The 27,714-nt window shown below is 39.6% G+C and overlaps 3 protein-coding genes across 4 annotated transcripts in view; 1 reads left to right on the forward strand and 2 right to left on the reverse strand.

Annotated features, from left to right (window-relative positions):
- The window catches only part of pum3 (pumilio RNA-binding family member 3), a 9,556-nt gene extending 7,291 nt beyond the window's left edge, over positions 1-2,265 (reverse strand). The window contains exons 1-4 of one of the 2 annotated variants that reach the window (XM_020601069.1): positions 2,191-2,265; positions 1,051-1,117; positions 757-963; positions 73-259 (exon numbers count right to left, since the gene is read on the reverse strand). In XM_020601069.1, coding sequence (XP_020456725.1) covers positions 73-259; positions 757-963; positions 1,051-1,117 — 461 coding nt within the window. In that variant the 5' untranslated portion in view covers positions 2,191-2,265. The other variant, XM_020601068.1, reaches the window with a different exon arrangement.
- A 1,475-nt stretch (positions 2,266-3,740) lies between these two features.
- cfap44 (cilia and flagella associated protein 44) lies at positions 3,741-25,275 on the forward strand. Its single transcript, XM_020601067.1, has 33 exons — positions 3,741-3,890; positions 4,710-4,872; positions 5,276-5,378; positions 5,467-5,680; positions 6,248-6,362; positions 6,571-6,735; positions 7,640-7,795; positions 7,897-7,944; positions 8,321-8,420; positions 8,524-8,618; positions 8,703-8,912; positions 10,636-10,746; positions 10,889-11,041; positions 11,284-11,493; positions 12,752-12,894; positions 13,023-13,299; positions 13,986-14,041; positions 14,179-14,341; positions 14,833-14,963; positions 15,252-15,463; positions 15,539-15,680; positions 15,849-16,026; positions 16,695-16,936; positions 17,249-17,516; positions 17,720-17,923; positions 19,033-19,228; positions 19,316-19,438; positions 20,922-21,052; positions 21,147-21,263; positions 22,313-22,514; positions 23,073-23,233; positions 23,534-23,668; positions 24,863-25,275. The coding sequence occupies exons 1-33, from the start codon at positions 3,760-3,762 to the stop codon at positions 25,115-25,117; spliced, it is 5,310 nt and encodes a 1,769-aa protein (XP_020456723.1). The 5' UTR covers positions 3,741-3,759; the 3' UTR covers positions 25,118-25,275.
- A 2,005-nt stretch (positions 25,276-27,280) lies between these two features.
- The window catches only part of brcc3 (BRCA1/BRCA2-containing complex, subunit 3), a 1,370-nt gene continuing 936 nt past the window's right edge, over positions 27,281-27,714 (reverse strand). The window contains exon 2 of the mRNA XM_020600988.1: positions 27,281-27,284. Within this exon, the coding sequence (XP_020456644.1) occupies positions 27,281-27,284 (4 nt within the window). The remainder of the gene's footprint in view (positions 27,285-27,714) is intronic.

Here is a 27,714-nt window from a genome sequence, read left to right on the forward strand (position 1 = left end):
CAGGTTTAATGGCTTCAACTCTCTCCATCTGACTGTGTGTGTGTGTGTGTGTGTGTGTGTGTGTGTGTGTACCTCCTGAGGTCTCCCCAAACTTTTTTTGACTGGCAGATGATCTGGAACATATCCTTCCTCTCTGCCTGCTGTCTGCTCTTTTTCAGGTCTCTCTTTCTCTGCTGCCTGTTCTTCTTCAGCTCCTCCTTTGTCAGCTCCTTCTTCTTTGGCTTAAACTCACCTTTCTTTGTCCTCTTAGCCACTGGACCTGTTGGGACATTTCAGTAACATTCGCCAAGAAGAGATTCAGGCTGAATCCATGCAGTGGAGAAACACAAGTTAAAGTTTAGAAACTGTTTCTTTGAGCACAGCAGCAAAACAGCTGGAATGGACAGAGGTAAAAATATACTCCTTGATTTTGTGTTGAGCATTAGAGCGTAAACCTGTTCTTGTCAATGAATTTGAAGGAAACCTCACACTGTTACTACTATCCATGCACTGTTTGCCCATGCCATTTAACATGTAGTATTCAAGTCTAAATGTTTTTAGAATTGGATTTTCTTTCATTTCTTCTATTTTTTTCTGAACACTTTTAAAATTATTTTTGATTTCCTATCTTGTCATACTGTGATTTGACAGGGCTAACTGGGAGAGCAGGGTGAACATAAATAAAAACTGGTCCAAATGTTCAGTGGTAATGAGAAGTAAAACACTACAAATATGTACAAACAGGTTGTGTGTACATGAAGATGTATGTTTTCTCACCTTCACCGTCTTCATCATCTTTAACTGGTGGTGCTTTTCTCTTCTTTGGCCCCTTTCCACCTTTGGAGAAAGCAAATTGGTGACCTTTCTTGCCATCATCTCTACTCTTCCCCGGTCTGCTCTTCCTGTCTGTGTTGTATGGTTTGAAGGGCTTTTTCCGGGCTGGCTTACTGCCTGGTTTACCACCAAGGTTGAGACCTATGGAATCTGGACAGAGTGAAGTATCTCAAAGACAAACCTGGTTGAAAGTGACAGTGTACTGTACATAGCTGGTTAATGTGAAACATAGCTTACCTTTTCCCCTCTGTGTAAGCTTCTTTCCACCTTTAGGAGAGAAGAGTTTTTTGGATTTGGCCTCCATCTTAATGTACATCCAGAGTGAAATGGCAGTGAGGACAACAGCAGAAAGATACAGGCATACAAGTAATCAGAAATCTGCTCCAAAACATTTTACTAAAACTCCAAACTCCAACATATTTCCAGGCCTATTTTGTGTCTGGTGACTGGCTGAGCAGAGGTCTACAATGAAACATTTCAGTACAAATCTGTTTTAACTTCTGTAAGCATCTTAAATTGAACTATTTGGATAAAGCTTGGTGGAAGGTTTCAGTCGATTTTTGCTTGCCAGTCAGAATAAAGGGAATTGAGAAAATTAAATTGGTTCAGGAATCAGACAACTATAAATAATAATAACATAAAATGTAATTACTTGTAAGGCACATTAAGGATCTGCAAACACACTAAGAGATATATCCAGACGGACATTATACAAAAACAAAATCGCAAAACTTGCAATGCGTGTTAAAAGTAAGTGTAATCGACTCTTCGCCAGCTAATAACTGGGGAACATCGGTCAAGCCATCTTGACAGTTATGCGCATTTAATTGTCAATATGTTACTTAATTTTACATCTTAACACTGAACATTAGCTTTAATTTGTTGTGTTGTAGGATGCGCTGTCTCTGCTTTCACTTAATTTAGCTCACAGATATTTACAAGTGCATAACTTATAAGTTAGCTGTGGAGTTAGCAAAAGAGTTTGGGTACTTTCCCCAAGCTAGTTTGTTAATAACATAAACGATGGAGGTCAATAAATGTTATTAATCTATCTAAAACGCCGCGCGCCTGTTGTTTATCTGTACTATTAACGCGAACAATAATAAAGTATACAACACATTTATAACTTACATTTAACATAAATGCACGTTGACCAAGCTCTCTCCACGCGTTCGCTAACCAACACGGTTTACGGCACAGAACGTCCAATCCCGTTGAACTTTTGCTGCCGTAAAACCTAGGTTGTTGTGATAATTTGTTGTGGCGTAAAAGTAGTAGTGCATTAACCAACATAAACCCTGGAGTTTATATAAAATCACATATTAACGTTTTAAGTAGCTCAGAAGTCAGTGTGTCTACAGTAATGTAGTTCCATACCTGTCGGTAGTCTGGAATGTTCTCATATATACTCTCTGTGAGAGTGTGAAGTGGCCATGTTTGTTTACAAGTGGTTTTTAAAGGGACAGCGCCGCGCCATGCCGGGTCTATATTCGTCGTTCCTGTTGCAGCAATATACGTTATCTTTTTTACTTACTACTGTTACTATAGCATTTTGAGCCCAGGATGATGCAGTTCAAAAGATCAACGCAATAAAAACTGTCTCTAATTTAATGCCACATGCACGTGTAATACAAATGGGTTGTGAACTACATTAACCAGCAGGATTTGCAGCAGTGCCTTTTATTGTTGCCTGGCAACGCCTCCAAACAAACTTCAGTAGGTAACATAGATATTAGCTAAATATAGTCAAAGGTATTTGCTTGATACGGGACAACTGAAAATGTGTTGCGCTATATTTTGCGTATTTGTTACACTTACTGCCGTTTATAGTGTCCCATTGTTCAAGGTGGAAATGAGTTTGAATATTAGCTGAACGACCCTGTTTATTTTACTGATAAAAAGCCAGGGCAGCGGATAATTTAACAGCCGAAATAGCGGACATAAACACATCTGTTGGTGAACAGGCTGAGAGCACACGGACTGCTTCACGGCAAAAAATCTGAAGGTAGAGGGCATAATCATATTACTCAATTAATTACACTCGTTGTTAACATGGTATGAATTTACAAAGCATAGTATACGACCTGCTGCTGAAAACTGACAGTTTTTTTTAAGTTACTAAAGCAAATTATGAATGAAGTTGAAATGACAGTTAAAATGGAAGTGCTGAAATAAGTTTCCATTAGAGTCACTGGTTCTCATAGATAACGTGAATGAAATGTCATGTGTAATTAAGCATTTACAGGCCTGGCAGGCGGAGTGTGATCAGTGAATGCAGAAGAATTCTCAGTTAACTAAATAAGAAATGAAAGCAAAGTGTTAAGCCAGTTGACATGTATTGCAAAAAGTTCAAATGTCAGTTGAAGTGTAAGATCTGAAAGTAGGTGAAGAGTCAAAATTGTATAATTGACATAAAAAATAGCTTAAAAATTGTGGAGAGAACAAATTTTACTAAAATATCATTTTTAGGTGACAGCAATGATTAATATATATTTATAAAGTTGGTATTTCCTCAGCAACCTATGAGAGACTCCAAAAACCTGATATTTTTGACCTGTATAGTCTCACCCATGACCAGGACTTTAAAAAAAAAGGATTTGTTATATATATATATATATAAAAAGCATGAGAGTAATGTTTTCTTTCTGTCTTATATGATTCTTTTTGGGGTAGATGCACAAGTTACTTTAAGTCTGTTGTGAAACATCTGCCAAACATTTCTTCCCCCACAGGCCAGGATACTGAACACTCAGGGATGCAGCAGGAGGCTGAGGAGAAATCAACAAAGCAGCTCTCTGCAGACATGTACTACAATTATGAGGATCTTCATTTTTTTCTTTTTTATATGATTCTTTTTGGGGTAGATGCACAAGTTACTTTAAGTCTGTTGTGAAACATCTGCCAAACATTTCTTCCCCCACAGGCCAGGATACTGAACACTCAGGGATGCAGCAGGAGGCTGAGGAGAAATCAACAAAGCAGCTCTCTGCAGACATGTACTACAATTATGAGGATCTTCACTCGAGACCGTTCATTACACCTGACTCTGAAATCCCAGAGAGTCTCCTGCACCTCTCGTATCCTTTGAAAACTGTTTCCTGAAAACGTTTCAAACCACATTTCTTCTGATATCTCAACATACCTAGCAAATAAACATCTATTTTCATTCATTAGTGTTATGAATAGCAAGAAATATATGCTGTCAGTATTGAAAATGAACTCAGGAGAAGACTTTCAAGACTAAATGTAACCTGTTCAGATCGGACTTTGAAATCTTGGTTTTAACTCTCATGGCTGTGAATTGTTTGATACAATAAAATAATATTTTATTGATCATTATGTATTCATTTGAAGAACTACTTGAATGAAATCAATACAAATGAAATAAAAAATTAAAGAAATAAGAGAGATAACAATAAACTACTATGTACATTACAATACCATAGCTTATATAAGAAAATAGTTACATCTATTATATATATGCTATATTTATAATATATCAGTGTAAATATGTCTAATATAGTAACTATGTATGCATGCGTAGTATATAATGTTATACTATATGTGCAGTGTACTATGGGTACTTTAAACATAGTAATAATACAGTATTAAGAAATACAGACAGGTGACAAATGAAAAGACAAACCAACAAAGAGTTTCAGTAACGTGTTGAGCCACCATGTGCCACCAGAACAGCATTAGTGCTCCTTGACATTGGGTCTCTGAACTCTAGTGGAGTGATGGACACCATTCTTCCAAATGTTATTCCCCCATTTGGTGTTTTGATGATGCTGACTAACACATCGGTCCAAAATCTAAAGCAATCTAAAATACTGTAAGTCTTCTGTAAAACTTTATTAGATCTGACCTTGATCCTTGATTCACTCTACATCCAGTCACTCCTTTGGCTATGACAGTGGGCGCAGGGCGAACCTGCAACTGCTGGATGATAGAACTCTGATCTTCATAGCAGGTAACCTGATCATCCTGCTGGACATCTCCACCAAAAAGCAGAGATACCTCCACTCCTGCAGTGGAAGCGGAATCGGCTCCATCACGGTAATGTGGCTGACAAACTATATGTCATGTAAGAGTCACACTGAGGCTCCGTTTTATCTGTGACTGTCCGCAGGAAACATAAAAAAAAAGCATGCTGTTATGCATGTGTGTTTTTTATGTTATAGCTGACAGTAGACAGATGACAGGGAATCAGGGGAGTGAGATGGGAATGACATGTAACAAAGGTCCCAGCCTCTGGAGTTCTCTAATGGATAGTTAATTCAAAGATATTTGATAAATGGCTATTAATTGAAAGTTTGTGTGTCAAAAGTGAAGAACTTACATTTATTAAATGTCTTGGATGCAGCACGGTGGATGTGGAGCAAAAAAAAAAAAAAAAAGACAAAATACACTGCTTAAAAACTTTGTTTTTCTTTGTTTGTGTGTGTGTTTGTATGTGAAGACACACCCTAGCAAAGAGTTCTTTGTTACAGCAGAAAAAGGAAACCAGCCCAACATTATAGTATATGAATATCCCTCACTACGACCATACCGCATCCTCAGAGGTAAATGACACCAGGATGCATGTAGCTATACCTTTTCCACTTTTTTAAAAATTATTTGGTGGTCATTTTCTAACTTGCATGTCGGTAGGTGGTACAGAAAATGCGTACAGCTTTGTGGATTTTAACTACGACGGGAGCTTGCTGGCCAGCGTGGGCAGCGCACCTGACTATATGCTGACACTGTGGAACTGGAGGCAGGAGGTGATGCTGAGCTGCAAGGCCATTTCTCAGGAGGTCTACCGAATCAGTTTTTCCCTGTACAACCCAAGACTGCTCATAACATCAGGACCTGCACACATCAAGTAAATGACTCACTGAATCCTCAGAAAACCCTGAAACCCTGCTACAAAATCACTGCTATAACTTTAAGTTTTAGGCCTACTTAGTTCTGTACTTTTTTCCAGTGGATAACTGAGCCAATGGCTACTTTGGTAGAAGAAAATGTTCTAGAAATTTAAAATAACAATGGTAAAGATCCGGTTTTTCTCTTAACCCTTTAGAATAAAAAGTTTAACCATTATACCTATGAGGCCAAATCCATCAGAAAACAAATCAGTTCCAACAGGCACTAAGTTTGTTTAGATTAGCACAAACTGTGGCACTTTTAATAGTTATACATTTCAGGAAATTTGCTTATTTGCATTCTTGCCAAGTGTTAGAGAAGAAGATTGATACCCCTCTGCAGAGGGAAAGAATGCCTTTCCAGTTACTTCTTGGATTCTTATTGTTACTGTGATGTTGCCTAGAAACCTAAGGAAACCATTGCTGTAGGCCAGTATAAGCCGTGAAACTACAACTATCACAGACATACTGAACATGTTTTGTTTTTCATAGAAACTTAAAATACTGTTGTTTCTTCCTTCCATCAGGTTCTGGAAGATGGCCAGCACATTCACAGGTCTTAAACTGCAAGGTCTCATGGGGCATTTTGGGAAAACTGCAGCAACTGATATTCAGGGACATGTGGAACTTCCTGATGGAAAGGTCTGTGCTCTGATCTGACATTAAAGTAAAGTGAGGGGCTGATTTGGTGAGGGTGTGATATGATCAGTAGATCCAGAACAGCTACTGGGTTGACTAAATGATGATAAGACTGTTTTAAAGAACGTTTTTGTTTGAAAAATCTCAAGAAGTAATTGAGAAGAGACAAAATAGCTTCCTGTGGTTTGCTTTTTTTTTCTGCCTTTGTCAGGTGGTATCTGGGTCAGACTGGGGCAACCTGCTCTTGTGGGATGGGAATGCCATTAAAGCGGAGATTTGCCGTAAGGAGGGGCAGAGCTGCCATGCCGGAGTGGTCCAGCCGTTTTCCCTAGAAGACGGACAGCTGATGACGATTGGCTCTGATGGAGTTGTCCGGGTAACACACTCACAATAATTAACCCCATACTCCCACAAAGCTTCACTTCTAGAAGATGTCTGTCAACGTTCTTCTTCGATGTTTTCTAAATAATTATTTTTTACTGCTGAACAACACTTGCTACTGTTTGGCCAGTGTTTACTCATTACTGATTTCATTATTGTTTTCATTTTGACCTATTTCATGTGTCTAAATATCTTCAGAAAGCAGCATCCCTACAGTGTTGTCACATTTTATTGAAATGTACTGATATAGAGCTCTGGGACAACATACATTCATTTGATTTTGTCTGCAGTTTAGCACAGGTTTAAAGTAGAATGAGACTTAGCTGTTCTTACAAAGGGAGGAATGCAGGTGACAGATGTACATTATGTGGCTGCAAAGCTATTGTCCCAAAGAGACATTTAAAGAGGCATTTAAGTCTGGCATTGTTCTGTAGTTTTTTTACTTTTTTAAACCCAGTCAAAAGACCAAGACCAGACAGTGAAGACTAAGATGTAAACTTTTAATACAAATACAGTACACATCATTTTCCTAAAAATAGCTGGGCACTATAGTTATTAGAAACTGTTACTCAAACAGGATGACACTGTGCATTTGTTTGGGACAGTTTTAGATTTGATTTAGACCCATTTGGCAAAATGCAAACACAACACAGAGTGATGGAGGGTGCAAAATAAAAATCACACAAATAATTATTATTTTCATATTTGCAATTAAAAAATTTTTATTAAAAAATAAGATCCGTATAAAATTTGGATTAAATTATTTAGTTTTAGATTTTAGGGAAAAACCGACCCTTCTTTACATTCTTAATAAGACTGGCTGATCTTAATAAAGAATTTTTGCAATCATGTATTTCTGTAACCAGTATGACTTTGTAACACCCCTCTGCCCCGTTCAGGGCTGGGACTTTGAGAGCATCAACATGGTCGACAGTGATGGCAACAGCAGCAGGTTTGAGATGGAGCCCATGAATGAGATGGTGGTGGGACACAATGTCTGCCTCTCCTCTATGGTGAAGAGCTCCCTGTCCAACTCCTTCATCTGGTTTGCTCAGGTCAGAAGACAAGTCAAAGGTCACTACTTAAAACCTGTTGAAATTAACAATCTGGCATCACCTCAGTCTTGATCTCTCTCCCATGTGGTCTTGAACTGTAGGATTCCAACGGAGCCATCTGGAAACTGGATCTTTCTTTCACCTACACGGCAGGTTTTCTACACTGACACTGTAGTTTTTAAACAGATGTTGATTTATATGATGCGGAGTACTCCATTCCTGGTCAGCTGTGGTGTTGCTATCAGTACTTTAAGTCAGTCTTTAAAATATTTGCAGGCATAATTTATTATGTTGGCAGTTTTCTCCCCAACCTTCACATCACATATTTGATTCACATTACTACTGAAGAACAAATTAAAAATAAATGCACACGAGTGAAGTATTCTGACAAAAAAATTTAACTGCAGGTCCTTACATAAGCATGACACAATCTTTTGTATCATCATGTGTTGTGATAAACTATTGTAATAAATACAGTGTGCTTTCCCAGGGTCATAACAGTTGATGTGTTGCCTGTGTATGCAGACCCCTGATCCAGAGTGCCTGTTTTCCTTCCATGCTGGAGCGATCCAAGGTCTGGATGTGTCAAAGAAATCCCACCTGATGGCCACGACCGCTCTGGACCGTGAGTCTCACATGTTTTCACAACTGCAAACGTACTGCACGTTTGCAAACCCATCAACACAAAGACGCTAATAACAGGAACTGCATCTCCATCTGCTCTCCAGGTTCGGTCAGAGTTTTTGACTTCCTGGCAAAAAGAGAACTGACCACCAATCGCTTCAGTCAGGGTGGAACTGCTCTCTGCTGGGCTCCTCCTTTGGTAAGTGTGTCAATGTGAACATGAATTCTGCTACCACATATGATGTCTGCTGACAGAAAACTGACAACTGGAGTTTGTCTTTAGGTGAGCCAGAGTGGAGGTTTACTGGTGACAGGTTTCGAGGATGGGGTGGTCCGCTTACTGGAGCTGTATGACCCTCAGAGGCTGCAGGAATTCACTGGACGCAGTCCCAAAGGAGGCACCAAGCTGCACCTTAAGCAGGCCTTCAAACCCCATAATGGCCCTGTAACTGCTGTGGCATATGAGCGAAATGGAGAGATCTTAGCCACGGGGGTAAGAGGTTTTTCAGAAAAACTGTGTTTATAACTGTGAGAGCCAGTATTAGAAAACGTTCAACTCTACAGGAAGCAGCGGTTTTATTCAAAATGAAATTTTTTGACTATTATCAGCTTGAAAGGTGGCTCTGAAAAGTTTGTATGTTGTTCCTGCATTGAAGATGACAGCTGTAGTCAGGCTGGATTCATACACTGCATAAACACAACAACAACAACAATAATACAAACAATAATAATATACCATAGCATACCAACTTTATTTATTAAGCACTAAAACAACCAAGGTGGACCAAAGTGCTGTACATTGCAATAAACAATATATATTAAAAACACAACCCACAAGCACAAACAAAATCAACACCAATATAAAAACATGAATCAATAAAAATAAATAAAATCAACACCAATATAAAATTTCAAAACGCCAACGAAAATAAATGAGTTTTTAAAAGAGACTTAAAAACAGACAGAGAAGAAGCTTGTCTGATGGGCAACGGTAACTCTTTCCAAAGTTTGGGACCAGCGACCGCAAAGGCCTGGTCGCCTCTAAGCTTACACTTAGTTCTAGTCACAATCAAAATAAGCTGATTGGCTGACCTCGGAGAACGTGTGGGAGTATGCCAGTGAAGCAAATCGGATAAGTAGGGTGGTGCAGAGCCATGAAGGGATTTAAAAGCAAAAAGTAAAATTTTGTAATGAACCCTAAAATAAACAGGTAACCAGTGCAGGGAAGCTAAAACTGGAGAGATGTGCTCATATTTTCTCGTACCTGTTAAAAGGCGTGCTGCAGCATTTTGGACCATCTGGAGGCGAGTGATGGAAGACTCACCAATTCCCAGATGTAATCCAGGGAAGCTAACTTTACAGGGTTGAAATAAGTCTGTACCTTATATCTGGTACTGTCTAACTTTCATTAGTCTAATGCTACAATCCAGTCATAAATATTTAATGTCTAAAAAGTAAATGGAAACATGCAAAAATTAAGATCTGTGCACATTCATTTTGCACAAGACCACTGCACACTGAGTTTGAGACTAAAATATACACTTCCTTGTGGTCTTTTATCATTCATCTAAGCTGCAATAGTACAGTCTCAAACACTGATGATGATATTTTGCTCTTAATACTTTTCATTGTAAAGTACTGAGTTCAGCTATCATGGGGGTCGCTGACTGGCAGAGCCACAAATTCTCTCTTGTATAAAAGTTAAAAGAAGATGTTGTTCTACAGATTTTATTGCTATGGTTGGCCTCAGACTGTGATGCTGAATCAGATAAGTCACGTGGTAGAGAAATGATGACAAACTCTTGCACATGTCTCACCATCAGTTATTGGTCATACTCCTCTGACAGCAAAGTTTCAACAGAAACAATTCAACTCCATTGCACAGAGTCATGTCTTTAGTAGAAAAGAAGCAGTATATAATTTTACAATCTCAGTTTGTGTGAATATCTAAACTTACATACATTCAGAGGTAGCATGGAATTCTGGATGATACCACAAGAGTGGTTTGGAGAGGTAGGGTATGGCCCATGGAACAATCCATTACATTTTGGTGGTGATCTGGATCAACATCCCAACCCACACATTTTTTTAATGGCATTATGGGGAAACTGAGCTGCCTTGGCATGGGTTTACGCTTTCTGTATTTAGTCCATTTTTTGTTTGTTTTTCTTAATTGTTTTTTGTCTCATTTCTCTGACCTTTCACTTCCTTCTCAGAGTTCAGACTGTACAGTGTTCTTTTTCACTGTTGAAGAAAAATACAACCCCATCGGCTTTGTCCATGTTCCAGGGCCAGTGCAGGGGCTGGAATGGGCACCTCATTCCCATGTAAGTCTGGTCTCCAGCTGCCGCTGCTGCTGCTATCAGACAGGGAAACACTCACAAATGTAATTAGTAACCCATGTTCACCTCAAACACTCTGTGAAGCAGCATTATTAAGTTAACCAGTTTCTTTTACAATTTTACCCAGAGTGAAAACAGGCTGCTCATCCTTTGTCAGAGTGGTCATGTGGTGGAGGTGCAGAGACCTGATCCAGAGGCCAAAAAGCTGACCAAAACCTTCCAGCTGTCTGAGCTGCCCAGCAGATCTTTCAGGTTCAGGAGCATCAAATCTCATATCAAGGTCTGCACTTTGTCTGTCTTAGCTTTAAGGCTGCATTACATTATACTGTATCAGGTTTATTTCTAATATACATGTTGTCTCGTGATGTGATCTCTGTGGCCATGTGATATTCAAGTATTTTTCTCTCCTTCATTGGCTTCTGTCTTAAAGATTATTTAGATATTTAGAGAAAGCAAGTTTAAGGGTTGCTGCAAGATGTTATTGGAAATAACTAACTTTATATGTGCATATGTGTGTTTCAGAGAGAAGAGGAAATTTCAAGACGTAAATCCATAAAGGAGAAGAAGAAAAAAGAAAGAGCGGAGAGGTGGAAAGAATTGATGCAGCCAGATGCAGAGCAAGAGGAAGAGGATGAGGAGAAAGAGGACTTAACCCCTCTTTACATCCCCGACCCTCCAAGTCCTCTCTTCTGTGGCTTCTACTCACAGCCTGGCCATTTCTGGCTCTCCATGGTGCACACACTGACACTCAATATGTATTTCATTTCAGTCCACAGTTATATGACTTTTGTGTGGTCAGGCACAACTGTCAGGAGATGAAGGTAACTGGGACGTCCAAGGAAATTACATAGGAATCAAACATAAAATTTACTGAAACAGTCCACTTGGAAATCAAAATCAAAAGATGAAGAATTTTACATGAGGGTTTGACAGTCATACAAGGCACTTAAAGGTGCTTTAACTATGGTTTTACACATTTTTACACAGTGTAAATTCTTTTTATCAATTTTTAAAAAGGTTGTGACCCGGCACATTCATTACAATACATACTGATTAATGTGCATTGTCCCATTTAAACAAACATTATTTCTTCCCACATTTTTCCATCTGGATATGTTAGCATCTAAAGCTAATATGTTTGTTTTGGTAACATTAGAGACCTAGAATGGTCATGATTTTACCTTTGTATAGACTTAATATGATTTTAATTTCAGAGTAAATCAATCTTTGTGTAACCTTAGCACTTTGTGTCATTAACCAAAGCATTTTACTGAACTGACAATTTTACTCTTTAGTCAGTTAATGCTAGCTTTGAACCGGAGGCTGCATTTTGTACAGTTTGTTGCAGCCAGGCATCCATCATTTACATTGGTGCTAGGAAACAGAATGTGACAGGAAGATCAACATATATATATATATATAAAAAAACCTGATATGAAAACTGCAGACAAATAACAGAACCAGCTCATGAGTATTAATACCAAGACTTAGATTTTATTTGTTTTCAGATTCACCAATAGCTGAAATATTTTTTTCTACATGCTATTTCCCTTTTTCTGTATCATGAATAATATTGAAGTCAGAGAGAAGAGGAGAGTGTGGTGCCTTATAGCCATAAACATATTTTACTTCCTGTCATCATTTCCATTCAGTCACATGTGGGGCTGAAAATATCTGTGCATCAGCTAGAAATATATAGTTTGTCTAAAACATTTGGGATTATAAATTATTTCTAAAAAACATTATAAAACTTTTGAATCATATCCTTGATGAATGAATAATGAATTTATAAACAGAACACCAATAAATGCTGATTCAAACAATTATTACATATAAAAAACATGTTGATGTCAGTAGAAATATGGTTCATGTGAATTCAGTGTTTGAACAGTGAAATACATTTTAGACTGTAGAGAGGGTACATGGGCAAATAAACAAATCCACAAATGTTTGCTGTATCCAATTTCTCTCCTTCCTGTTTCTCCTGCAGGGAGGCTATGATGCAGGTTTCTTGTATCACTGTAAGTTCTCTGAGAAACAAGACTTGGATCCGGATAAACAGCAAGATGAGCCATTTGACTTCCTGCCTGTCCACAATGCAGACGATGACCCCATTTGCTCTGTCACCTTCAGGTAGCTAAAGTGCAAACTAACAAATCTTTAAATAAACAGTAAACTTTACAGCTTCTTTATCATATTGAACCAGGTATTACATGTTTAAATTTGTAGTTGAGGTGTCCTGGTGTTTTGGTATTTTGTAGTTCCAACAGGCAGCTGCTGTTCTTTGGCATGCATTCTGGCTCGATTAGGGTCTACCCTCTGCAGCCCGGTGACCAGAGCCTCATCTCCATGCAGGCCTACTGGGCTCTCAGTGTTCATGACAACCAGTATGGGCACCTGCGCCACATATGCTGTAGCCATGATGACCATTTTGTGCTGACGACAGGAGACGATGGAAACATCTTCTCCTTCAGCCTACTTTCTCCAGAGGACCTCCAAAAAAGCCTGCAGAAAAAGGCCAAGGTTCCTTCACCCAGGGTCAGTCTACACTTTATTTGTCTTTTCTTTAGTTTCTCTTTACATTTTTTTCTTCTCATTTGATTATGTATTTAAACAGTGAATATAAGGAATAACAAACAAAAGAAAAAACTGAGTCTACACTAGTGGCTCTGTGAGACTGTATTTTAAGGTCATGTTATGTAAGGTAAAGCTGGTTTGTGTGACGAGTTGTCTGTAGGCAAAAGTGTTTAGAACTGTTTTGAACAACTTCACTGGAAGGTGGCATGAAAAGCTGACCTTGGCAGAAAATATGGTTTATCCCATGTTTACAGACCCATTTTGTTTTGCTAGAGTAAGACAGAGGAGAAGATAATGATTATTGTTAAAAAGATTGTTTGTGTTTATGGGCTGCATGGTGTAATTTCTGTTTTCTTTATGTATATTTCCCTGATATTCATCTTTTCATCCTGATGAAAACGGAATATGAAAGGCACGGTTCAGGTGTTTACGGTGTCAGGCACTTGAATAAATGAATTGTCACAACTGCCACATGTTGTTGATAACCACATCAGCAGGTTTTTAATAGAAATCATCACATGGGTGCGAATTTGGGGGCTTGTTTATCAGTGGTGCAGTGCAAGTTGTCCAAATGGATGCTTGTAATTGAACATCAGTTTAATCAATATCAAAAGTTAGACCAACTTGTTTTTGTATGATTCTAATAGGTGGGTCTTCAGAATGAGCCATTGGCTCAGGACATTGAGGACCCAGCAGCTTACAGGTGAGTGTGAATAATTTGATTAGGGATCATTTTGATTTACTTTTCTTGAATTTCTGATGAACATTTGAGGATGTATGTGTTATCACTGTGACTTTCATCTCTTCTAACTTTCTAACCCTCACCCTGACTCTCTCCAGCATAGAGACAGCTAAGCAGAAGCTGGAGAAGGACCAGCTGCATCGGGAGGCTGAGTTAAAAATTGCAGAGAAGCGTAAGAAGCTGGTTGAGCTCCGGAAGACCTTTGAACAGCTGCTGGACAGCAACCAGAATCTGCTGCAACATGTTCGCCTGAAACCTGTGGTACAGAAACACACAAACTTCAGTGTCACACACTGTCACCTGGATCACCAGTTCATTTCCCAGATTTCAGATTCACAGATCATCTAGCATGCTTGTCTCTCTGTGACTGTGGATTGATATATTTGTTGTGAGAAGGGTGCTATGAGAAAAGTCAAGACAATGGATGGAGGGTGCTATGAGAAAAGTCAAGACAATAGATGAACATCCATATCATTTGGCGACACATTTATAACACTGCACAAACATGATTTGCGGGGACTTCCTGTTTTTGTGGGAACTTGTCTTAATTGTGTGTGGGGGCAAAACCTGTTCTCACAGTCACATTGTGACAGCTCATTCCTGGATACAAAGTGGGTCCTCACAAGGGCAACCATATGTTAGGGTTAAGAAGACCTGGTTAGGGTTAGGCACATTACAGTTAAGGTTTGGATAAGTGTCCATGGAATCAGTGGAAGTCAATGCATTATCCTCAAGTATGTGCATGTGTGTAGGAGCTGCAGCTGGACCATCGTTTCGGTGAACATGCAGACAGGGTAAAGTCTCAGCAGGTGATGGAGGTCAGAAAGCAGCTGGGCTGGGAGATGGAGCGCTGCCACATAGCACTCACCAAACTACAGGGCTGGTACTGACTGAATACTCACAAACACACACAATAATTTTCATCCCTTTACATTCACTTAGATTAATTTCCTAGTGACTTATCCTATCCTATCCTAAACCATAACCACTACTTGCCAAACCCTTCTGTTATTATGTTTAGCTTGGGACCAAGGGAAGCAACTAAGGGAAAAGGTGTTTGTAAAAGGCCCCTTAAAAACACAAGTATTGAATAAACAACAATATTACATTTTAAAGACTCAGCCAACGTCTAACCAGAACCAAACCCTCCACTTGTTGTATTTGTTTTCAGGTTCAAGGATTCTCTAGAGACCAGCGTGGTCACTGTGGTCGCCATCCGCACTGACCACAAAGTCTCCACCTACCGTCTGTCAGTGTATCCCAAGCCTTTAACCCAGCTCAGACATCACAGCACACCCAGTCAGCCTGAAGGAGACAGAGCTGCTGCACCAGGACGCAGAAAGTCCAGAGCAGAGCCCGCAAACAGCAGCAGCACAGTAGAAGGTAGGACAGAGTTTGTGTCTGTTTCACCTGTCAAAGACATACGTAGCTTACTTATCACCTGTGTGTGTTCTCCAGAGGAGGTGCTGCGGCCCCCATTGACTAATGCAACAGGGATTAAGCTAAGAGATCGTCAGATTGAAATGCTTCGAAAGGCTGCAGAGAAAGCTGAACAAGCTCAAGCCAAAATAGAGAAGAGGAAACAGGAATGGGCCCAATTGTGAGTGTCATGTTCAACAACGTCACCTTAGTCCTGTATTCTTAAAAATCAATTAAAAAATAAACATGTTACCAGATTAACCTGGTAGCAGGCTGTGGGGATAAACTGAACTGTAACTGCTGTATTTCAATACTGGTGCAAAACTGTAATTGGTTGATGGTGCCTCAGTTATGCAGAGAAGTCAGATGAGAATTGTGAGGATCCGCGGGATGTGCAGGCAATCCAAGAGGCCAAAGAGAACATCGGAGACTTAAAACTGAAGTCAGCCAAAGACTTCACAGTGCCAAAACACCTGAGGGTGAATGCTGAGAGGAAGCGAGCTGAGCTGATAAGCCTGGAGGAAAAAGTACTATACACACATATGCTAATATACTGTATGTCTTTGCTCATTTTCAGCGTGAACATTTCTGTTTTTTTTCCCTCAGTCATCTCTGTTGTAGAGTTTCATAAATGCCTCATGAATAATGAACAGAACGTCATTTAAAAACAACTTATTTGATGATTTAAACAAAGACTTTTCAACACTACACAATACAGTAATGAACTGTGGTCAGGCATCTGGTCTGGATGTTGTAGATAGTGGGTTCATTTAAAAAAATGCTGTATGTATAGCTCAACCTGTCCAGGGTGTACCCCACCTCTTGCCCCACATCAGCTGGGATTGGCTCCAGTCCCCCCATGACCCTATTCAGCAATAAACGGTATAGATACTGGATGGATGGATGGATAGATATATGTATAGCTCAAAGTATTAGTTTATGACTAAACAAAGATGCCAGAAGTTCCCCAGTTCTTAGTTCTCAATTGTGGAGATTTGCTGCTTTTTTGTCTTTTGTGATTGTAGAATATTTTTAGTTTTGTCATTTAATCAGACAAAAGGAGAAAAGCAATGATGGCTGATGTTTCATAGACATAATCTCATCAGAAATCTTATTTTTTTTCTCATAATTAATAGAGTAAATCCTTAGTTTCAGCCATAACAGATTTATTTATTGCCTCTCTCCATCCCACCAGATCCGTGAGAAACAGACTGAGATAAATGGACGCATCATGGCGTTGCGAGACTCCAAGGTTTGCCTGGTGTCACAGCTGCGTACTCAGGCCCAGCAGCTCCAAAAAGTCCAGCAGCGCCTGGCAGTGCATCTCCGCCGCCCTCCACCCACCCTTCCCGCTATACTACCAGAGGAAATACCAGAGAAGAGGCTGCAGTACAGACGTGCCACCCTGGAGCGATACCATGTTCTCAGGGAGCAGAGGTAATGGAGCCAAGTGTTTGATATTCTAGACAAAAGTTGACAAAAAGTTATCAGCTTGGAGTTTTATATATGGGATGTGCAGGTCATTAAATTTAAACAAATAAACTGAAAAAGAATATTTGGATTATCTACTGTATATTTTAATAACTCACTCTCACTCTCACTCATTTTCGCTTAGTCCCTGAACGGGGTCACGGGGGGGCCGGAGCCAATCCTGGCTGGCAATCGGGTGAAGGCGGGGTACACCCTGGACAGGTCGCCAATCCATCGCAGGGCTTATTTTAATAACTATATCTTTTTATTTTCAAATAGGTTTAAGGCTATGCATCAAGAGGAGCAGGAGGGAGCTACAAGTTTGTTGGAGCAGCTAGAGAAAGAGATGGAAGGACAGGAGGGGAAAGATGATGATGAAGAGGCAAAGAGAGGAGAGGAATGGTCTCCCATTCTGTCTGCATTATCTGTAACAAGAGAAGAAGAGACACCAGTGGAGGAGGGAGTAGAGCTGAGTGAGCTGGAGAAGGAGGTCCTGAAGGAGGAGGAGATCAGACTCCTGCACGAGCAGGACTCCCTGCTGGAGCAGGTCTGTGATCATCATCAGAGGATCTTATATGAAATAGTCAATATCTGTGTCAATATCAAATTGTCTTATTAAGCCAATAGTCTTATTTACATTAGATTAAATGTGTAATTGTGAATAAAATATCTTCTGGAATGTACTGAACATTTCATATCATAGTGCATACCACTATAATAGAATCTATGGATGTATCTTTTCATCTTCAGATAGAGAGTTCGGTGTGTCAGTTTGATGCAGAGCTCATGCAGCTACAGCACGAGAAGCTGCATCTGGACTGGCAACTGAAGCTGGCCGACCTCCGTCAGCTAACGCTGTACCAGGAGCTGCTGCTCCTCAAGGAGTTTGAGAGGAGGGAGGACAGCCTGCAGGAGAAACTCAGCAGACACATTAAGGAGGAGAACAGCATCACGGTACTTGTAGACTGGCTGATGTGGACAGTGCATTTTGGTTCATCATGTACAGTATGTAAGCAGTTTTTTTAAAGGACTATACCTGTGGCTCACAACTGCATGCTGTATTATTGCTGACCACAGTGTTTTAGATATTTTACTTCCTTCAGACATGCAAAATGAAAGCCTATGAAATTCATGACCAGCGATTGAAGACTGAACAGGCACCAAAGTTCTGCACATCAATTTGCTATACAAAGAGTGAATTTCAGTTAATGAAAATGAGCATGTGACACTCAGTTCTTCTCAGTTTTGTGGTAAAGAGTAGAAATATTACAGAGTAATCTCCATGAGATCTGCACTTGCATGTTTTTGATTAACTAGTGCAGTGTGTTGTCAGATGCCACAGTTGTGGCAAACCTTGAATATATGAATGAAGTCCAATTACATGAACATACAATAACAACAGAAAGCGTGTGTAGCAGATTTTAGATACAGTATTGTAAACTCTGACAGGTCTCTGCACACCTGAATGTGTGACAGGTGCATAGGAGGAGGACAACAAATAGAAACAATGTACCTCCAATAATCCAAAGAGAGAAAGACAGGGTTCAAATCAATCACTCTGAATCAGCTTTGTTAACCACACCCATATTAGACACATGTGGTAATTAACATAACACATGCAATAAATAGAGAGACAGTTAGAAAAACACACTTTCAAAACATCAAACAGACAAGCAAACAAAAAACAAACAAACAACAAAAGCAGCTGTAAATTGTATTCCGTATAGAAAACAACTATTTTAAATATCTAAAATAATTTCAAAAGTTGTGTACTCCTGGTTAGCCTTCCCGGAAGGGACATGAGATAAAGACATACATCTTCAAAAGGTACCTTTTAATACATATTCCAATCCTGTTTATGAAATTTAAAGAAAGAAATTCTAAACTACTGTCCAAATAGTTTTATCACCTGGTAACTCCAGGGTGCTGCACCTGGAGTAAGCAAAACCCTAACTGGGTTATATCAGGTGTGTGCATTGTGTTAAGCACTTTTGTGTTAAGCACTGATTTGCCTTTGTCTGTGCTATATAAATAGATTTGCCTCTTTGCCTCTTTCCTGACAGTCAAAGCTGAGTGAGTGTAATGAAGAGCTGGAACAGAAGCAGAGAGAAATAGCCAGGCTGCGGGAGAGAGAGAGGGCTCTGACTACCACATTTCTGACCGTGCTGGGCGAAAACAACAGGTTTGAAGAGTTTTTGACCAAAGTTTTCAAGAAGAAGGTCAATAGTGTCAAGAAGAAGGAGCAAACTGAAAATGAAGGTGAGGGGAAGTAACACCGTGTGTGTGATTGTGTGATACATATCAATTTTTCCATGCGTTATTTATGATCTCACTGTGTGTTTGCAGAAAAAGAAGTAGACAGTGATGAAAACTCTGATGAAGATGATGACTGGGGTGATGATGATGAAGATTATGACAGTAGCACAGAGGAAGCAGGAGCTGCTCTGAGTGACAAGGTTTGCCCCCCAGGTCAGTACTGTGATGGAAAAAAATTCTTCAGATCCTTTACTTTCTCACAATAAAGTGGAAACATTTCATTCTTACCAGTGATGCAGTTGATTCCTACCTGTAGGATATACTGAAGCATTTAATGTAAGAGCCCTCGGAACTACCTGGTGTGATCTATGGTGGACTTGTTCATGAAACATTTCCTACTGGGATGTAAGGAAGTATGACTCAGCAGCTTACTCGGTCAGTCTATGTATGTTGATTTCCCTTTGTGTTCTTCAGATCTGGACCTGATCTGAAACAGACCAGTGAAAAACCCCTGACATGCTATGCATAAGTTAATGTTCAAACAAAGAGAGTGCCACTGATAATGGTTTAGAGGGAAATATGATTAATTAATGGCATTGGCACTATACTGTTAGTAGCTACAGCCATGTGTAATATAGTCATGTGTATTAAAGTGCACTTCTTCTATGTTGTTCCTTTTACTGGTTTAATGTGTGGTGCAATGGGCAGAAGTATCACTATGCAAACAAGTAATGCAGAGTGTATCTATGTTCATCTATGGTGAACTATTGGACTGGAAATAAGGCTTGTGTACATGCACCCAGTTCCACAATGATGGAGGTTTATGAAACAGAACCATGCATATGTGTGGCTTTGTAAGCATGTGGATGTATACTGCAATTCTGTCTTTGTGTAGGTTTGCAACTAAAACTCTGTGTATACACAGTTTTAGGAATCTGGCCCCACATGTGAAAAGATTCAAGGCTACCAGGACCAGATCCCAAATGCAGTCAACCCGTACAGACCAAAATAGTGCAGTACAGGTCATTTATAGGCAGACAGCAGAGTCCTACTTGAGACTAAGTATAATTTGGTCCTGTCCGGACTCAGGTCCTGGTGAGGATCTCTTTTGTAACAGAGCCTGAAAATCCTATTAGTGTTGTTGCCAAAAATGACTGGGACCTCTCATGTACTGTGTAACATACTGGCACTAGAGCCGCACAAGTATATGTTTGGTTTATCATGAAATGAAGTAAAAGGAACACTACAAACACCAGAGCAGCACACACTCTGTTGCATCAAAAGTTAGAAAATGCCACCTTCTGCATTTGTGGATCCATTGCAGGGGTAATACACACATAGGAAAAATGTGGAGCAGAACTAAAGTTGAATGAAGAACAATAAACTACTACAATAAACTAAAAGAGTGCTCCGATGCTAGCTAAGCTGACAAGATTCAGTTCAGTTAGATTTATCCAGAGATGAACAGGCTGTTGACAGGGAATGACCAAAAAAAGGTGATGCTTATGAAGCAAAAAAAAAAAGAGTCAAATTTAAAATATGAGCATATCATGCTCCAGAATCACTATTAATGTCCTGCACAGGGGTAACTTTGAAACAGAGCAGAGCTTTTAATCTTTTATTTGAATCAAATTTGAAGTGAAGCATTTCGCAGTTCTTCACTTTAGGTATGAATCTATGTCTGTGTGTGTGTCAGGCTGTGAGCAAAAGATGTTTGAGACTACGCTGCAACTGCGTGAGAGTCGGCTGGATGTGGAGGAACTGCTGGCAGAGGAGAGGAGGAGCGCTGACCTCCTGAAGAAGGAGCTCGACGACCTCGTCAAGATGGTTGAACATCTTTGTGTCTCCTGTCTCTGTTTTTTGTTACCGTGGGTTTTTTTTCACTCACATCTGTGTGTGTGTGCGTTGCTTGGCTCTGCAGAAGAAATCAGTGGAGGCCAGTCGGCAGGCAGTAGAGGATGACTTGGAGTTAGTCAACAGAGAGAAACAGCAGAAAATGAACGAGCTGGATGTGGTGGTTCCTCTTAGACTGCACCAGGTAAACAGCCAAGAACTGTGAAGGTTTACTGATGACAAAACAACTGAAAATCAAATAAATTGATATAGTTGATTTTTGAGCACATTTTTGGTATCCTGGGATGATGATTAGTGGTGCAGTAAGACCAAGTAAAACCTCACTGAGCGTAAAGCAATGTTTTGTTTGATGGTCTTATTCTCCATGTGATCAGAAAGGTTTGCTGGACATTTCGTTTTCATATCTAGTTTTCAGCCACTGGTTATCAGCTCTTATTCAGAATGATGTAGACAGGTTTAAAGAAATTAGCAATCAGAACAGCCTCCCTTTATTTTCTCTATTTTTGGCAAAACAAGCCAGAATTATCTCACACTAGGCAGACAAGGCAGCTTTGGACAGAATCCTGAATGGTGTTCTCTGATTAATGTATTTCATCCAGGATTTCACCAAACAGGCCTGGAGAATCCCGCCTTTGTGAAAATAGCCATAAGAAAGGCCATTTTAATTTCATCTGAAATGAACTAAAATCAGGACTAATTTCAAATTCAAAGTGAAAGTCCACTTATTCCACTTATTCTGTTGATTCTTTTCCAGATTAAATGATTGTTTAGTTAAAAAAATGTCACAAAATACTAACACAATTTCCAAAACGCCCATTTTCATTTTTAAGTTTTGTTTTACCTTAAATTTCATGTCAGGATCAGTGTAGCAGTATTTTCTGGGAGTAGCCAAAGATTATATGTCAGTTTTTCACTTTTTAAGAGTTTGATGCTGGCAATTGTTATGTATATTCAAACATGTCAATAAAAATGAAAATTACATTTTTAAATGTAACTCTTCATGTGCACACAAATGAAGGCTTTAATTTAAATTAGATTCAGTGATTTATCCTAATATTGGCATCCTTGGATTTCCATACATACATACATACATGTACATGCAAACAGGCTTAAGTTTATTAGGTACTATATCATTTTTACTTTACTTGTTGAATTTCCTTTTCCATTTTATCATCTGCGACAGCTATGCTCTGTTCCTCTCCTTTCCTTTCACATTCTCCATTTGTCTCCCAGATTGAGTTTATCACTAACGCCTCGGTGCCGCCCAACCTGAGCCTGGCCCTGGTGCTGGACAGGAGGGAGCTGGACAGGCTGCAGGAGCGCATCAAGCAGCTGCAGGTGGAGAAGAGTGAGCAGAGAGAGCTGTACTTTCAGGCCCGCCAACAGCACATCAGGCTCATAAACGACCGCAAGGACATGGATGTCAAGATCCAGAGTAAGAGCCACACATGGTCTACAAGCGCTCCCATCTAGATGAACCTGAAAGCTCTGATGCTAATGTTTAAAGATGTGTGAAGAGTTGCCACATAAATACAAACTCAGTCAAAAAGAGACACCAAGAGAAGAAAACAAATCCAGATATGATTTTGAGGAGGCATGGTTCAACCTGGTGGCCAACTGGGGCCTTTCTGTGTGGTGTTTGCATGTTCCCTTTGTTCCTGTGTGGGTATCCTCTGGGTACTCCTGCTTCCTCCCACAGTCCAATGACATGCAGCTTAGGTTGATTGGCAACTAATTTGCCCATAGGTGTGAATATAAGTATTAACGGTTGTCTCTACTGTTTGTGTCAGCCCTGTGATAGGCTGGCAACCTGTCCAGCGTGTACTCTGCCTCTCTCCCAATATAGATTGGAATTGGCTCCAGCCCCCCACTTCCCTCTACAGGATAAGCAGTATAGATATCCAAATATCCGAGAAGTACCAGAAAGTGTCATTCTTAAATTCAATCGCATTTATTGACCTGTGTTTTGGTGTGTGTCTGTGTGTTGGTATAGTGCTGGAGAAGCAGTGCAACGAGCTGATGATGATGAAATATGGCAGGCTGGTGGATCTGGAGGCTCTGCAGACACTGTCAGGAAACAGAACGCTGGAGGAGCTCAAGCAGGAAAAACTCCTCAGAGAAGCTGCATACGCCAAGGAAATAAAACAGTGGGATGTACGCTGTCTTTGTGTCTGGCATTACTCACATTGTGCAGACCGAAACCTGTTTATGGAAACTTGGCCTACTTTGTGAACCAGATGTTTGCCAACATTTAAATCACTGAATTTTAGAATGACTCTTTCTCTGAAAACAAATGTGCTTGTGTGCACTTTGGAAAAAGCGAGACATCTACAGTATAGCTGCCTTGTTTTGTTCTGATCCCCTTCAAACTCAAAATATTACAATTAAAAACAACTTAGATGGAAATAAACTTAATGATCTTTTTCTGGATCTGTATTTTAATGTGATATCCAGGCAAAGGTGGAAGAGGCGCATCAGGCTCTGATGGAGGTGACCAAGGCTAACACAGAACGTCTTCTCAGCATGAAAAACCTGATTGACCAGAAGAGGGAACTGGAGCATAAACTCAATACCAGGCAGAAGAAAATGGTAAATTTGTGTTTTAAATGAATTTAAAAGTAATTTTAATCAATGTTAATATATGCAAGTGTTTGCTGAAAAAAAAAAACAACTAAATCATAATACAAGAATATAATCCTGGTAGCATTACATGTCCCTTAGCTTTAGCTTTGGTTAAGCATTGTAATTTAGACAAGCAGCAGGCCACAACCTTCTCCCAACAATCTGCCATCTGCTGTGGTTCAGTCTGTCAGTTACGTCTTGAACCTCCAGAGGGTGACAGTTGATGTTTTGGCCAATCGGAGGTAGAACTCCACAAGGGACTAACAGTCAATGTAGACTGGAGAATTTGAGGATCAAACTGCTGACCCTACAGTTAGGGGACAAGCTGCTCTACTTTCTGAGCCACAGCCGTCCCCAAGCAACAAGCAAGCAGGATGTCAGCAATGATCAGACCCAGTGTGACTTGTCTTCACCACCTGTGATGTACATTATGATTTCATTCCCTTTACATAAAAATGTGCATCAGTATTTTTAAATTTAACAATGTCAAATGATGACAGGTAAAGTGAAGAAGGTTTGTCAAACCCACAGTTGTAGTTCATACACTAAATATGAGTTCTTGTATTGTTCCATTTCAATGTTCTCATTAACCCAGTGGCAGGCGGCTGTTTTCAGATAAAAACATCCTTTGCTACCTGCTTAGTGTCAAATGAGAGACAGATAGCTGATGGACTTGGTTGCACCTTTAGTAGTTAAATCATAGTTGTAGATATTTTTTCAGAGCTAAAAACAGAATAAAAATTGGACTGACTACTTTGTTGAGTAAAAAGAGACATGACTCCAGTGGATACTAATGTTGCTCCGTGTCTGCTGCATGTAGAAGTAAGCAGCTGTTTGCTAACACATTATATGCCACGTTACATAGTATAAGGTAAAAGATATGCCACTAATGTGTTTTCAGCTTGCTCGGCTCCTTCAAGTGTCCCAAAAAATCAATGAATGCTGCTTTAAATATATTTTTGGCACTTTAATCTTTGCCAATAAGATCTGATAACTCTGTTGGTCAAAGTTCCTGAGTCAGATTTTAAACCCAGGATATCATGTCAGCACTTAAGCCTGCCTTCTTCTATTTCTGCATGCACAGCAGAATAAGGTTGCATTTGTATTGTGGTATATGAACATGCCGCATGTCTTCATAGGTGTCTGTTTGTGTGTATCCAGGGCAGACAGTTCCAGGATTACAGGAGACGTGTGGACCAGGAGGAGATCCAGAGGCTCCAGGAGTTGGTGAAGACACAATCGCAGCAGGCTGAGCTCCTCAGGAGAGAGATAAGCCTGCTGTCCCGTAAAGGAGGCAACATTTTGCCCCCTAGCCAGGCCCTGCTGCCACCAATCGCTCCAGTGCCCACCCCCACAGACAACGCTCACACCAGCAAACGAAGACCTGGGCATCCGTCCAAACAGCTTAAACCATAAACTTCACCAGGAGACAGGTGATCTAATTAACAGGTCAGAAAAACCACACCCATTTACTAGAATTCTGTGCTCACCAGTGCCCCCTTTCTGTGAGTTATTGTTATTCTTAAGATCAGAATAAAGATTCTTGACTGCTGTCTTAAATAATGAGGGCGTTTGAGTTTGCCTCTTCTGAAATCTGTCTACTGGTCTTCAGAATGTCATTCATCAAATTTTAAAGACAATCTTAAAATATAGGATGTTAAAAGCAGACTAATGTGATCTTTTATTGGTTTTAGTTAAATGTCTCACAGCTTCAAGAAGCCAACTCTAGATCCAGGATCCTAAATAATACTACTTAAAACTGATCTAACAATTTTACCAGCACAATTTTTATAGTTGACCAAGTTCTAGATTACTTTGCTTGTATCACATCTTCGAGGCCTTTCACTCTGTCCCCTTCTATATACTGTATGTATGTATATATATATACAGGTGCAGCTCAATAAATTAGAATATCAATGTAAAGTCCATTTATTTCAGTAATTCAACTCAAAAAGTGAAACTCGTGTATTATATAAATTCAGTACACACAGACTGAAGTAGTTTAAGCCGTTGGGTCTTTTAATTGTGATGATTTTGCTCACATTTAACAATATATGTGCCCTATATACGATTGAGCTGCACCTGTATATATATACACAGAGTAAGATCTGCCAAACCCAACCTAGTTAGAAAGCTGCAACCAGTCAATATTTCTACTTTACTCTAAATTACTAAAACTGTTACCCAGGTACTGAATCAATGCTTTTACAAGTATAATAAAATATTTTATTTTACAGTTGGTAGAGGCTAATATTTCAGTGAAAATCACCACGTTAGTAACACCTGAATGATGCTCCTGTAATAAGACATTTCAGCAAATGAGACAAGGCAAAGCCAAAATACAAAGCACAGAAATAGGATACAGGTTGCCCCAAAGTCAAATGGCATTAGAAATGGTAGGCAACCGCCCACACATGATTTACATCCCATAACCCCCATATACACTAAAGTGTCTGCCATACATTTTGATTAGTCCAAAGGGGCATTCTCTTTGTCATTCATCCATCCATGGGCTCAGCAGGCTGATTCAGAGAGATTAGAACAAAGAGGCTCTTCATGTGCCCAAATGTAGTTTTGAGCATTTATCCATTTACCACAAATTACTTCACCTTTTACACCGTTAGAAGTTCATTCTAATTATCCATCTGTTTTCATTAGGGGTGGGTAATATATTATCTCATCATGTAAAGTAACCAGAGAAGAATACCTTGTTTCTAGCAGAATTAAATATCATGGTAAAATATGCAGTCAAAAGTTTATGGGATATCCAAAAACTGCAGCCTCTCTGCTATAACTTCTGCTCTTCTGGTCTGAGGCTTTTTATGAGTTTAGCTGCAGCACTATTTACCACACCTACACTACAGCCATGGTTTTTAAGTAGTTATTTTCTAGGCTAATCGATGTGGTCTATACCCAAGGTGACATCTTTGAACAACAGTACATAACCCAACGATTTTTAATTTACAATGACAGCAAATTACATTAGATAAGCTAGTGTTAGGTTATTTCTTAGTTAGATAGATATGGATTAGAGATTTGTTGTCTAGAAATGTTTAGTGCAGACAGGGTGACTAGCTTAGGCTGTAACTATTCAGCCTGCAGGGACTGCAGGCACGCCAAGGTTACAGGAAAAGAGCTTTTAGGGTCAACTGTAATGCTAGTCTTAATATTTGTCTTAATGTGTAAGGTTATGTCCAATTGTTTAGATACACACCACGAAAACAACAGTCACGCACCTTGACTTTGCCTCATGTTTTGGCTAAACGATAGAGCAGCTGCAAAGCTTGCTTATCGGGTGGCGTCACGGTTTGACGCCCCTTGTAGCATGGGCTAGCCCAAAAATGATTAATATTATATAGGCGGTTGGGTCCAGAGATCTTGAGCTTTTCTGCTGCCTGCAGGCAGAGGGGTGAGAGAGCTCTGGACGTGTAATGTGAATTTTACCTGTGATCCTCTGAATAAACCAGCACGGTTATTTCAACTGGTTGCAGATTTTTTTTAAAATTTATTATTTTGTCAAGAGACTTATCAGTTATTTGACTAATCATGTCTGCATGTTTCTGTTTGTGCAATAATCAGTTAACTGAGAAAATAAATGGCAGAGTAATCAATAACCCAAATAACTGCCAGCCAGAGCTTCAACAAATGGATGATGGACAGAAAACTGATCAGCAAAAATTCTAATAATCAATCCTTTCAGTCTTTTTATAGTCCACATATTCTCTAGTTCCAGCTTCTCCAAGGAGTGCATGTGCTGTTTTTCTCTGTTTTATATCAGTGTAAAAGAAATATATGTTGGCTTTTGGGCAAAAGAACCCAGGTGCAAATGAATGGGTAGGCTAAATGTGATGCATATATTTTACTATATTCTTATATTTTACAGTCCAAACAATTTCATTCATTGAGAAAGTAATCGGCAGGTTCCTTTAAAACGAATATGCTCATTAGTCGCCCAGAACTCAACACTTTTGGTATCAAATTAAAAACGATTGTGGGTTCGATACTCAGTCTTG

Source organism: Monopterus albus, unplaced genomic scaffold (genome assembly GCF_001952655.1).
Source record: "Monopterus albus unplaced genomic scaffold, M_albus_1.0 scaffold50.1, whole genome shotgun sequence".
NCBI classification, from domain to species: Eukaryota; Metazoa; Chordata; class Actinopteri; order Synbranchiformes; family Synbranchidae; genus Monopterus; species Monopterus albus.

Bases quoted from the DNA above. Each gene is read 5' to 3' on its own strand.
- cfap44 (XM_020601067.1), top strand. From the start codon at position 3,760: ATGCAGCAGGAGGCTGAGGAGAAATCAACAAAGCAGCTCTCTGCAGAC. The intron at 12,895-13,022 runs GTAGCTAAAGTG...GGTATTTTGTAG, and splicing joins ATTTGCTCTGTCACCTTCAG to TTCCAACAGGCAGCTGCTGT. The intron at 14,042-14,178 runs GTGAGTGTGAAT...GACTCTCTCCAG, and splicing joins GAGGACCCAGCAGCTTACAG to CATAGAGACAGCTAAGCAGA.